Raw genomic sequence first — 13,835 nt, forward strand, 5'->3', positions numbered from 1 at the left:
GAAGGTCAGATAATCCACTGTTGCTGCTTGGAACAGGGCTGTGACTGCGTGTAAGATCAAAGCAGCCGTGGCAAGGTTGGGTCGGGAGACAGGGAGCCTTTGAAGGGAAGGGGAAAAAAGCAAGACCAGATTGCTGAAAACAAGGTGAGGGGAGCATCTTCAGAGAAGGGGTGGAAAACAGCTCGGTTTTCTGTAGAGAAAGCGTGCAGTTGAACCCCTAAGAGGTAGATTTGGCTCGTCTCTTGCACTGATTGAGAATACAAAGTGGTAAGGCTCGTGAGAAAATTTGGTGTTATTAAGCTGTGACTATAGTGAAAATGAGAAAACAGTATTGATTTTACTGTTATATCATATTTATAGGTTTTGTCTTCTCCAGGTTTTCTATATATTATAAAGCAGTTGATAAGCTGATGTTGCAGTACTGTAACTTTTGATACCTGTAACGCCAGATCTTTATTAGCTGAGTGAAATAATGGATGCATCCAGAAGTGAACCCTTCTCCTACTTTTTCTTCCAAGCAAACATTTCTCATCTAAATGAGTTAGCGCATCAGTGGGAGTTCTGTTTTCCCAGTTACTCATGTAATCCACCGTGTGAACTGATGTGTGGAAAGCACTGAAGTTAAAACAGGTCACCTAAAACAAGCGCTCTTCTCTTTTCTGCTCTCTAGTTACCAGCTAAGACAGGAGTTGTTTCAGCTTCTTAGTGCTAAGCGGCAGTGCAAGGAAGATGAAGACAAATGGAGACAAGAGACAGCTGCCTTCTTCATTCAGGTTGCTTGGAAGAAACAGCTGAACCATAGCCCTCTGAAATCAGTTCCTTCATGTAAAAATCTGAAATCTATAAACAAAACCAGCCCAGCCATAAAAACCAGCAAGCAGTCCATCCTTAAGCAGATATATGGTAATTTTGTCTTCACTATACTTTATTTTAAATAGCTATGCTTTTATTTTTATAACAGTGTTCTCTGTATTTTGGATTCTTCTGTACACTTCTTACCTAATTGTTAGGGATTTCGACTATTTATAAAAATTAGTCTGAATCTCAGGTGTTCTGCGTAATTGTATTTCTGTTTCAGGTTGAAACCAAAAATACCTCTGTGATTTAAAATGGCTGCTACTAAAGCTGTTTGAATTGCCACGTAGCATTATTCCAGCAAGGGTCTTGAGCAACCAAGTAATTCTGTTGCCAGAGCTGCTCACATATATCAATGTGGAAAGAGAATAGAGCAGTTAAACTGGGGATAGCTGGCTGTATCGATGCACAGTGGCTATCTGGGTCATGGTTTAATTTTTTTAAGCTTGTTTTAAACTTTCTGGGTTTGTATTTTTTTTAAATATTTCCATTTGAAGAATGTGGTCTTGTTCCATGTTACTAACTTTCTTGTTTGAAGACAGCTGGTCTTTATTGGAAGAGTAAGATTATCTTGTATGATAACACTGCACTGCTTTGCACTACGCCTGAATGTGCGCGGTGCAAGGGAATGCATCTTGAAGAAAGGGTAGAGGAAAAGCATTGCTTTTAAACCTTGAGTTCCTTTACAGTGTGGATCACTGATGGAGTAAGGATGTGCTAACTGTATGTACTTTACCAGGTGGTAAGTCACTTCTATCATGGCTCTGTAGATAGCCAAAAAGGATAACATAAATAAATAAGTAAAAATAAATCAAGCTAATAATTTTATTTTCCTCCTTTTTTATAGGAACTGCAAGATGTATTTTAACTTTAGTTAAAGTTCAGTTGTCGTATGACAATTTTCTGTCATACAGAATGTCTCATGAGTTTCCTCATTGTAAATGAGAATAATTTTTAGGATAAAATAACGCTGTAGCCTAGTTAAATAGTTTATACGCATCTTTATATGAATAAACACAGAGCTGTTCATATTGTTTGTTAAAGGACGTTCTCAGGAAGGCAAAGTGTATCAGCCAACAAGACCTCCTTCTAAGCTGAAACTTTCTGATGTGCAGTTGGTCTCAGGTAGGACACGTACACGTTAAGAATACTTTAATGTTTATATATATATATGTATGAGCTTGGTTTCATCTCAGAGAAGAAAAAAAATCTGCTCAAGAACTGGGATCTCCTATCAAAAACACGTAACTACTACCAAACTGTTGCGATGGCACGCTCTTTCTTTCACTACTTTTGGACTTATTTGAGCACTCTACTTTTATCCTTATGTTGAATCGTTTATATGAAAACCTATTTTCATTGGGCTGTTACTAGGAAAGACCTCAATATAATGGACTGGTACAGTGGTAAGCCAGGTAACGTTCACCTGTGGTTAAAATTGCTTACCGATGCTCATACTTTGGTTCAGCAGCACAAGTATTTCCTAGTCCTACAGAAGTAAAGAGAGCAGATTTCTACCTGTGCCAAGAACTTACACACCTGTTTGTTAGGAATACATGGTTTGGTGCATAGACAAAAACTTGAAAATGCAGTTACCCATCTGATCTCTGCCCTTTCTTCTAAAATGGCACAGTGGGGTTCCTGCACTGTGCACAGACCCTCAATTATTTCATAGAGTTTTACTCGCAGTAAGTTTTAAATCTCTAACGAAATCATGCATTTATTTGCTGCTTAACTCAGAAGCCATGTAGTCATTACCAGGTTTTCCTTGGGAAAGCCTTAGTTCCGTTTGTAACTGAAATTTCACGTACAGAACTGGTGTCGGGGCAGTAGGGTTGGCACGAGCAGGACTGTCAAGCTGTGCAGGCAGACAGATGGGGCTACGCCGCGTAATACAGAACAGGATCGAAGAACACAGATTGTAAAAGTATTACCAAAGTCATTAAAGGCTGGAATTTTTATGCATGTGGCATTATTTGGCAGATAGCTTAAAAATGAAGTTGGAGTATGTGATCCTCTCTCCTACTACCTCTTTACTAAACATCATTTTTAAGACCTTTTTCAGGTGTGTTATGCACTTACTCGGGGATGGGAGCTATGGCAACGTTAGCCCTTCACCACGTGAAGATTTAGATTTTGGTCATTTGGTCTTTGTGGTTGTATTACGTGTAGTTCAGAGGCAGGCCACAGCTAGATAGCAACAAAGCAAATGCTTCAAGGAGACAGCAGTTCAGCTAATTTGCAAAGGGAAGCAAAATACATTTTCCAACTAGTTTACAAAACTATTAGCTCAAAAGGAAATCTGACAGTAGGGCCTATCCTTGAGTTCATTAGAATTGTTTGAGTGTCTGCCTCGCTGAGAGACAGAGGCTTTTTTTTCTTCCACCGTTTGAAAACTGTTTTAATTAAGAGGCATGACCAGACAGGTTTGATTGCCACCTCTTCATGCAGACACGAATCTAAATTTTAAAAGAGTTTTAGCAAATAATGCTTCTTTTCGTTTAACTTTTCAGGACAACGTATCTCCCTGTCTTCTGAAAGAAAAAGGCTTTCTTTTGAGGTTTGAGCGTCCTTTGCTTTCATAACTTGGTGATGAATAGGATAGCGATAGGAACTCTGCCCAGTTCCTTTAGAACACTACCTACTTTTATTCACCTAATAGGAGCTCAGAGAACTTCAGCCCTTACTTAAAGACAATAACATGTTTTTCATCTGACTGCCTTTGTGCATGACAACATTACGTTTGTTGGAAAAGTTCAGAGCTGTCAGTGGCTAATGCCAGATACTCTTTATTTCTGACGTAGGTGCCTGGAGTGGGTCAGAATGGACTGTTCAGTTTGATTCTTCTCTTGCAGAAGGTACATCTGGGAAGGTGAAGACTGACTGTCAGCCCTAGTTTTAATGTTCACAGAGCTAGTGGGAAAAGCGTGCAGTGACAAATCTGTAACAGGAGACTGACACCAAACTCAGTTAACTTACTGGCATAAGCAGACCAAAGACTTTGGAGTGGGCACACGCAGAAGGTATTGAAAGGAAATGTACAAATAAGGAAGGGGGGCAGAGGGTGACAGGTAGAAGAGGAGTATGCGATGGGACATACAGATATGGGGTAGGTGCTTCAAAATATACTGGCAAGTAGGGCCTTTATGATTGTTATAATTAAAACATTTTGGAACCTGAAAGTTGTTCCTTTTTTAATATATTTTTTTTGTTAAATAGAAGCCTTTTGTCAATTCAGTAAATGGCATTTAAAGAGGCTCTCTGCAGCAGGCCAGACAGACGAGCCCATTCTTTTGTTTCACTGTGAACATTAAAGTGTATAAACAGAGCTGTAAAGGAGGAGGTTTTGCAATTCTTGGCATTAGAAAGACGTCCTTAAGATGTGCTGGGTTCACCCCCTCACTGCAATGTTCGGATCTGCACTTGGGATGACCCTGGCTAGAATGGGATAAAGCACTGAAATGTTTGCACCCAATCTCTACAAAACTGGGCAAGGAAAACACACATATTATTTGTAGCACATTACAGTAAATAAAAACATTGAACAAGTCCAGACACTCAGCCAGACTCACAACTGAAGAGAATGGTCAGCTGACACTCATTTTTGCTTTCCAGTAATTCAGAGAGTACTCGCTTTAGCCTTGGACTAGTTTCCCCTACCTTCTAGCAATGACCCAGTACCTAAGGTTGCTAAATGTTGCTCAACAAAGTCTCTTGCTGGTCTTCAGCAAACTCGGCCAAAAGCATTGTGTTAGTGACTGAACCGTCAGCCTGGAAACCTTCATCCGTTTGTGAGGGTAAATCTCCAGTTAAGCTCCATTATTATAGGCTGCGTTAAGCATACGCAGTAGCATTCTATGTAAGCTGTACCGGCTGCCACAGAAACCGAACTCTTATTTACAGATAATCAACACTGAGATGTCAGGAAAAAGGCACCTTCTTTTCCTGGTAGATTCGTTGTTTATGAAATCTAGAACGCAGTGTAGATTAAACTTCTTTTTATCCCCTAGAGTTATTCATCAAAACCATTTTGTTCTTTTACAGTAAACAACCTACAGTGTGTTAATTTGCTGGAGAACATGGGAAAATCAAAGCAATTTTCATACAACATGAGACCAGCCGCTGCTGCAAAACCAAAAAATACAAGACTCAAGCACTAAGCAAAACTGAATGTTTGGAATTTAAAAAGCACATTGCAGTACAACTGTTATCTTTCATAATGTACAAGTCATCTACAACATACTGAACACATTTTCAATTTTGTATTATCTCAGCATTACATGCCAAGCAGACTTCTAAGGCCTTGGACTCATTTTATTTTGTGTACAAATGAGTTTTTAAATGCAACTGTTAATTTACTTACTGACAGGATGAAATCTGAATTGCATTTGGAAACAGAAAACGAAGCACTAAGCCCAGCATTACAATAGAGTTGCAGGGGCTCCCAAAGTCTTCCCTTGTCAAAAGTAGGAATGTTGAATGCGTTCATCAAACGCCGTTTCAAAGGAGAGGGACACTGTACTAAGATGTAACAGTTCTAAAAGACTGCTGTTCGATTTCACCTCAAATTTATTAAACGTATTTCAAAATCTGAACAGGAGCAGAAGAACAGCCTTCATGCTCCACTTCTGTGCTAAAGAAACAATTGTTTCTTAGCTAGCTATGGATTTAAAGGAAAAGTAGAGACATTGACAAAAAAACACTCAGTAAATAAATCGCTTTCCACAGCCCATGGAAATTGTTAGGGATGTGTTTTCTACCCTTTTAAGATTATCACCAATTTTTTCCACATTAATAACTATTTTTATACATGCACAAAAAGAGTTTCTACAGAAAGCAAGAAGAGATGGGACCTCTTCTAGAAGAAAACTTGTTCTTATAATAGCTTTGGAGCTGCCAGCATACAGTATTTACCTTGCACAGAGTATTTAAAAATATGAACTCGGCAAAAATAAAAATGTTACTCTACTTTCAAAGTATATTGTTTTCTATTTTTTCTTCTAGTTGGTATTACAGAATTCTGATTTTTTTAATCAATACGATGCTTCAAAATAATAGATGATTGGAGTCAATGTAAGTCTGTTTCTCTGCAAGCACTTCAGCTTCAAGGAGACTGGATTTTCTTTAACACCCCTCACTGCGGTCACCACATCCACTAAACCAACTCCCAGTAATGTCTACTTGCTTGAGAAGAAAGGCAACAGAGGTATGCAGTTCTTTGTAAAATTTTTATTCTGTTTCACTTACAAAAAAATGGACAAGCTTTGTTCCAACATCTTCCATTCAAAACTAAATAGAAGTAAATGCTTTACAATAAATGCAGTTCGACCTCTTTAATATACCGCGTTTATAGGGCCAGGTCCCTGGGGATGAGAGGCAAGGTAGATGTTGAAACAGTAATGGAGGTCTGTTAGCCACTGCTCTTGAACTTCACCACTCTTCAGTGTCTAGAAAGAAGGGGAAGAAAGGTAAAACTCAATTTCACCAACAGCACTTGCAAAGCTTCGCTTTGTTTCTACAGTTAATCAGGTGCGCTGTTAAAGGTACAACATGGCCTTGTTCACCTGCACACAGTGACATGATTCTTCTCATTTATACTTTTCAACCTGGTATGTCTGTTTAAGCCAAAACAATAAAGTACTACTACTTGGTACACTAAGTCGGTGTTACATTATGAAGTGTGTGAATTACCCCAGATGCGATTTCCTTACTCATAATTACTTGCTTGCTTACTTGCCAATTCTGCAATTTATAGTCAATTAAAATGCAAATGAGCGTGGTTCTACTGAAGCAGGAGAGCTCAATACCCCAGTCTACAGGAGAACTGCTACCAACAGACCAACACAGCCCACAGTCCCGTAATTCACTCTCCTTAGCATTCACAAGCAGTTAAAAAAACCCAACAACAACAAACACAACCCACCCGCAGGGGAACATCACAAAAACCGGCTGAGGCATTTTCACCACCAAAGGAAACCAACTACCTCATTCTCTGTTAGAGAACTTGCACGATACTCTCTTACATCTGCTTTTGCCACCACTGAGGTTATGTTTCTGGTAACAGGCCTTTTAAAAGCTACTGATGGATACGTGTGGCTTGCTTATTCAAACCTGCGGGACGTACAAACTCTCTGCGCTCCAAACTAGTAAGAGCTTTGTGCGAAGGCAGTTTCAGATTTTTTTTCTGAAGAGAGAAGCAGCTGTAATAGTCTCAAAACCACTGGAACGTAGACGCGTGAATAGAAGCGCTGGGTTTTGCAATATTTGAAAGAGAATATATTTTGCACCGTACATATTTAAGAGTTTGTCTGATTTAATAACATCTTCGCACACCTATATAGCCCTGCTCCAATAAACAGACAAGACTAGTTTCTTATTTTGGGACAGCTCTCCCTCAGACAGGCTGTGTAGGTAATCCGCTTCCAGGGCATTTTGTTAGGAAGCCAACTGTTGTCCAGGGCCGCTGGATTGGGTGCGAGCTAAACTTCAAAACTGTCTCATCTGTGCAGTGACCACAGGAGCTCGGACAAGCAGCAGCCCTCTGCACAGCCTGGACTTCCAAGACAAATAAAAGACAATCATAACTTGTGTTTTGCTAAACATCTGGTCTTCGGGGTTTTCAACAATTTTTAGACATAAACGTGAAGCGCATATCCTTGTAGTCTCTGGGAAACAACAAGAAGTTTCATACCATGATGTCCTTGATAATCTGTTGCACCAGAAATTCATTTGTGATCATATGGCTCCTGAGCTGACCATGTTGCATTAGTAAGCGAAGCAACTGAGCAACAACGGGCAGTTCTTCCCGACAGATCCTGCTCACTTGCAGACTTTGCAGCATCAGTCTCAGTAATCGCGGCAGGAGTGCTAATGCAGAAATACACGATCCCCACAGCATATCCCTGAGAGGAAAAAGAGAACAAAAATTGAAATGATCGAGGACACGTATTTCAAGTATGCTGCTGTGAACTAGCCTCATAGCTGTATACGGAAACGTGCCTCTGAATTCAATCATGCCAACTGCCTTCACCGTAATTAGTGGCAAAGCAGAAAATTTGTACCAGAAAACGCTAAACTTGTTCTAAGATTATGTACCACACTGGAAAAAATTTAAGGTCCTGCCCTGGAGCTATGAATGTTGCTGAAGCTCTTACACAGTGTAATTTCTGCTTGATGCAGCTGGGAAGAGGTTTTTGTTTCAGTCATTGTTCAGGTCCACCTGAATCTTTATTTTAAAGACTTGTAAGAAATCAAACAATGGAATCGGCTTGTTGTGATATGCAAGTCATTAAATACAGTAAGCGGAGGACGACTCCGGCTTTAAAAACACGTCTTAGATTTTAAGCAAGCTTTGAACACCTTTCCTGTGTATGGAACAGTTCGAGGAAAAATCTGAAGTTTAAACTGTTTAAAGACATTTCTGTTATACAGGTAAATAAGCTTATTTAAATCTGGTATCTGTAGCTTTTGGTTTTTTAAATGAAATGGATTTTCAGTCTATAAAATGATGCCTGAGAAGTTTTGTTAAAGCTGAAATATCAAGTCAGTTAAGAGTACAAGCTCATAAAGCCAAATCCTTTGCATGTTGCTTTTCAATGTATCTAATGAAACTAAAGGCTAAAGCTAAAGATTAAGGTATAAATATCCACCTTTCTAAAATCAGGATGGGTCTGACATCTAACTAGAACAATTTGAGATGAAACCACCTTCAGTTACCGCTAAATAATTCCAGCTAACTTTGCAGCTGTTTTTCTTAAATCCAAGTACTGTTTTGAAGTAAGCAAAAGACAGAGCAAAATAAATTGGGGGGTATCCTTTCATTTTACATCTCTAAATACTCGTGGGTATAAAGGCAGAGACAATTAACATGGTAAGAAAAGCAGCATTACCTTTTCTGTACATGTTCTGCATCCTCTTTGTCTAAAGTTAGCAGAAAGTACAGAAGACTGTAACAACAAGAGGCTAAGAACTTGTTCAAGTTTTCACTTAGGATGCAAGCTTGATCCAAGAGCTTATTTATGGCACATAGAACAGATCCAGCTGTGCTATCGGGTATTACAACCAATCCGACCTGTATTAAAACAAAAAACCCCAAGTTCATCACTTCATACACAAGGTTTTTTGCTGGTATACCAGCGTGTCTAGAGCGGAATGAATCTCTTCCGTATCATGACATATATTATTTTGTTTCTGTTCAAGTTCTACACACTACTGCATCTTTTTCAAATCCCTGTTTTCCTAAGAAATTGCCACCCGTACCGGTGGCAAGGTTAAACCGGCATCTCCATTCCATCCCCTCTAAATAAACACTCATCTCAAACGTATTTAAAAAAACCCCACTGCTCTGAGCCTTGCTCTGAAAGATGGTACAGGCACAAACAGAATCTTTTGGACAGAACAGGTCTTTCCTTTTAAGCATGTATCATGGGACAGAGCGGCCCTTCCATGTCCTGAAACGGCAGTGAGCAGTCACTGAGGTAGAAGGAAGCTCGGATTTACTCTCCAGAAGGAAAAGCTTCTACTGGATCATCATCAGGGTGAGTCTCCTTAGAAATCCGACAGGCTCGCCAGGAATGAGAGCGTTATGAGCCGAGTCAAATTAAAGCTAATGAAACATACGGTGGGCCCACAGCTGGGGTGGTGATACTTTTCTGTTGTTAAAATGAGAACATCATCTTGAGTAAGGATTTTATAGGCATAGTAAATAATTTAGAAAAAAATTCTTTTTGGGTAGAGGCAGTGAATTAAAACACAGTTTAAATTTTGAAGTGCTACTGAGTAGCTATCCTAGATTTTTGTCCTGTAAAGCCATAAAAAAAAAATCATGCATTGCTAATGTGGCACCATTTATCTTAAAAAACTAATTTAAGGAGTTTCAGAGTAGCCTAATTTGCTCACCTGCAAGTACATTGTTTTAAGCTGACAGAGTCAATTGGTTCACTTAACAAGGTCAGCTGTTTCTTTTAGAAATGTTTAGAAAAAGATCAATAAAGTACAAGCTACAGAAATGTGGAATGTATTTCATTGGTATGATTACTCATGAGAGGTAAAAGATAAAGAACAATGACGGGTTCAAACTTCTAAATAAGACACTAGGTGTATTTCAAGGCCACGAGCGCAGATCACTGTCCCAAGCTGACCCTGCACCAGCCAGTTGCACGGGTAGGAGAAGGACGGTGTTCCTGCGTGACAAGATGAACTGCAACTGTCACCGACACCCTGCTGAATACTACAGGACATTTAGGCACTAAATAATAAAAACTAGTGATGATGGAACAGGTTGCCCAGAGAAGTGGATGCCCTCTCCATGGAAGTATTCAAGGCCAGGTTGGATGAGGCTTTGAGCAACCTGATCTAGTGGAAGGTGTCCCTGCCCACGGCAGGGGGGTTGGACTAGATGACCTTTAGAGGTCCCTTCCAACCCAAACCATTCTATGATTCTATGTTCCTGACCAACCACAGATAGGAAATAACGATAATGAGCTAGGCAGGTGTCTGCATACAAAGAAGCATCCTGAAGATCAAATTAGCCAACGCTGCTGATGAAACGTGCCAGTCAGCCAGTCTGGAAGACGATGTGAACACAGACATCTCAATTTGTACCGATCTAGTAGATGAGACTGTTCAAATAAGTTCCCATATAGGATGCTGCCTACACGGTGCCCTTCTTCCCTGTTCGGTATCATTGTCCAGTTAGAGATCTTGGGCAACGGTCTAATCAACTATAAAAATCCACGTAACTGTTTGCTCTCAAAGAGACAATGTAGTAGAACACATAAGCTGATTTAAAGTTGTGATTTAAGTCGAACACCTACCCCCAAAAATCCAGACTACAGTTATAGGTAAGCCACTCCCTATGGAAGCTTTGGTCTAGTAATTTTTTGGTAGGCCTCCATACAGGGAACTGCGGATACTTGTTAGATTGCAGAACCGTCTCGAGAGGAGGACAGACAGGTCCTCCCTCTCGGCAGGCAGCATCACAGGTAACTGCAAATTCTGTCCCTTACAATTCTGTTACCCAGCTCTGGCTTTGCCATCCCCAGCTCAGGGAGCGTTCAGGATTAGAAGAAGACAGACTGTAAAACTCATCTAGAGCTGCTCATCGCTCCTTTGAAAAGCAAAGCAAACCAAAACAAGAAACCTTTCATTTACGGCTGTCCTGGCTTGAAAACAAGCTGAACTAGTCACAAATCAGAGCAAAAAAAAAAATCCATGTAAGTTTGGATACCAACAGTTATTAGATTTTTTTTTTTTTTTTTGAAACGCCACTTTGTTGAAAATTTTTGCAAATGTTGAAATTACAGATGAAATATATGGAGTAAGTGGATTTGAGGGTTAATGAGACCATTACAAAATTTGTCACAAGGAAGCTAACATAGCAGACAAAATGGTACTTACCAGATACTTACAGATGCCGGTCTGGAGAATGTCAAAACACTGACTTTGTGAAGGTATAGTGGACAAGCTGTGACAAATCATCTGTTTAAATAAAACAAAGTTATATTTGAGTACTCTAATGCAACCAGCAACCATTCACTGTGTAGCCATACTTTGTTGACAGACCTAAATACGAAGTACCTACAGGGACACATAGCAGCTTTGTCTCAAAAGTATTGATTCTTTACAGTGTGTAAGAGTAACACTGTCGACATAAATTGTTCAGTGTTTAAAGAGATGACGGCCTATACCATTAGGTTTTTTGGTAGTGGCTTTCTTCATTTTACCTACATGATAGAAGTAGAAGGCCAAAAATATTCTATCCAGCTACAGCGCCACACCAAGCCTCCACGTGCCTTTCCTCAGAGCTGAAGAATTTCAGAAAACAACTTTCCAAATAACTTTAATCAAGCATGAAACAGAAGAATCGCAATCAAACAGGACAGAAAAATGATATAACAAAAGAAGAAAGTAGCAGAGATCCATTTCCAACTTATTTTCCTCTACACCACCAAAAACATCATGTTCAAAGATGATACGAAATGTAATACTACAAAGCAAAATCTTGCTTTATGAACAGCCAAACACTTTCTGGTGCTTATATAATCAGGCACTAGCAAACTGTATTAGCTGTCCAGAGGCATGACAGAAAGAGGTTTAAAAAAAAAAAACCAAACCAGTGAACTGAAGACTCAGATCTTCAGTTTTTAGTAAAAAACATGTAAGTGAGACTGGCCAGGTTGGGGAGGGGGGGAAGAAGAAAAAAAAAGTTGACCAAGACCCCATGAAATGTTATATGGCTCCCAGATAGGATAAAGAAACCAGAGCTCTAGTAGGTCTGCTAGTAAACTGTACCGCAATCCTCGGCAGATAGCTTTCTCTGTTCCTCTTTTCCTTCCTGACTATTCCAGTAATTTGCAAACTAGTCAGAAAGCCTGGATGACCTCCCTCTGTTTACATTCGTTGCTTATCCCACCAGTATCAACTGAAGCCTCCAGAAAGCAACACGTGCAGCCTAAGTGTGTTATTAGACCATTAGCAGTCATGACGTCCTGCTACGGACAAGGAAGACTGAAGAACCCATACATGAGGAATGAAATCTTCTGTTTGTGCTTAAGGGAATCAGAAAGAGAACAGCAAGATCAGGCTTTTGAGGGAGGGAAGAATTTAAGTCCCCGAGTTTTACAAATATCTCGACTAAGCAAAAAGTCATTCCTCTAAGATACCTTGCTGACTGAAGAAACAGCTAAAGAAAACTTTCACAGAATGATCTGACTTGAGGGATTAAGTTCTGTGATAGTGTCCTGGTTTTGAGACTTAAGTTGAATCAGGGCAGGTCGAGACACCTAAACAAGAGATAATGACAAAATAGAAAACATCACCCATGTTGTGTCAAAAATAATAGCCCACAACATTTCCAGCTGAAGAGAGACCCCAAGGAAAGGAAAGGTTAGGAAAAGAACCGTTAGCTCAACGTCCTGTGGCATGAAAACTCAATCCCAAGTAATGTGGATGCCAGTGGTGGTTTAATCAGAAATGGACAAAGCAGTATCGTTTGTGGTGACACAAAAGTGTGCTCAGCTTTTTTCACAATTACATGCCACCCATGCTTTTAGCCCTGCTTAAGCTGGCCAAATTCAGGAGATCCTTAACACATCTGCTTGACAGAACATAATACTGTCAGGACATTGCTCATGTTAATCAGTGTTACAGCTGTAATTGTGCAAGTATTTTGGTTGACTAGTAGGACTACTTAAAAGACAGTTTTATAGATGCTCTTGCACTGAATAGTTGATATTTTTGATACATTTATTTAATAATGAAGTAACATTATTAAAATGGTGTACTCCATCCTAGATATGGTAGTGCTTCTGTACACTGCAATTTGAAAGTGACAAAATATGAAGTACTCTGGAATATTCCCAAGAAACACACTCAAAACATTTGCGTATTAGCAGCGTCAAGGAATAAAGTCAAGCTGAGACAGAGGTTACTACGGGGGATTGTCATGTCAAGGACAAACTCTGAAGCCCATCTGACCTAGTATTTTAATGAGTAACACTTACAGAAAAGGTAAAGCTACATTGACAAAATCTGTCGGCTGACAGCTCAAAGTTGAAAAACACTGCCACGACAGGAGGACTGGACTAACCTATAGAAAAGATCACATGGGTTTGACGAGCAACAGATACAGAAAAAATTCAGTGAAACAAAAGTGGCGGGTCATGCGCTTGAAGACCAATGAAAACTTCTGCATGCAGCTAGGAGTTTTAACAGTTGGAAATGAGGAGAAAATTCTGTGTGTAGCAACTGACCACAAGGTGCTTGTGATACAACCATGAAACGGGCAAATGTCACTTTAGGATAGAAAAACAAAGATAATCACAATAGAAGCGATCAGACAGAGTACTGATCGTCTGTTCAACACTACTCCGTAAGACCCTACTTAGACTATTTCTGACATACTGTGCAAAATAGGAGTTGCTCATTTTCAAGAAAGGTAAATTCAAACTGAACGGGCCTAGAAAAATTGCACAAATAGA

General features: G+C 39.7%; 2 protein-coding genes across 12 annotated transcripts in view; one reads left to right on the plus strand and one right to left on the minus strand.

Annotated features, from left to right (window-relative positions):
• INVS (inversin) overlaps positions 1 to 6,036 on the plus strand; it is a 105,090-nt gene extending 99,054 nt beyond the window's left edge. For 2 of the 7 annotated variants that reach the window (XM_076330140.1, XM_076330146.1), the window contains 4 exons: positions 671 to 903; positions 1,900 to 1,980; positions 3,660 to 3,713; positions 4,900 to 6,036. In XM_076330140.1, the coding sequence (XP_076186255.1) occupies positions 671 to 903; positions 1,900 to 1,980; positions 3,660 to 3,713; positions 4,900 to 5,015 (484 nt within the window). In that variant the 3' untranslated portion in view covers positions 5,016 to 6,036. Of the gene's footprint in view, positions 1 to 670; positions 904 to 1,899; positions 1,981 to 3,659; positions 3,728 to 4,899 lie in introns of those variants that run through there. The other 5 variants (XM_076330142.1, XM_076330141.1, XM_076330143.1 and 2 more) reach the window with 5 other exon arrangements.
• Positions 6,037 to 6,064: 28 nt separating this feature from the next.
• TEX10 (testis expressed 10) overlaps positions 6,065 to 13,835 on the minus strand; it is a 61,843-nt gene continuing 54,072 nt past the window's right edge. For all 5 annotated transcript variants that reach the window (XM_076330151.1, XM_076330148.1, XM_076330150.1 and 2 more), the window contains 4 exons: positions 11,254 to 11,334; positions 8,745 to 8,926; positions 7,547 to 7,757; positions 6,065 to 6,302 (listed from right to left, as the gene is read on the minus strand). In XM_076330151.1, coding sequence (XP_076186266.1) covers positions 6,189 to 6,302; positions 7,547 to 7,757; positions 8,745 to 8,926; positions 11,254 to 11,334 — 588 coding nt within the window. In that variant the 3' untranslated portion in view covers positions 6,065 to 6,188. The remainder of the gene's footprint in view (positions 6,303 to 7,546; positions 7,758 to 8,744; positions 8,927 to 11,253; positions 11,335 to 13,835) is intronic.

The sequence above is a fragment of the Aptenodytes patagonicus genome, chromosome 2 (assembly GCF_965638725.1).
Source record: "Aptenodytes patagonicus chromosome 2, bAptPat1.pri.cur, whole genome shotgun sequence".
Taxonomy (NCBI): Eukaryota; Metazoa; Chordata; class Aves; order Sphenisciformes; family Spheniscidae; genus Aptenodytes; species Aptenodytes patagonicus.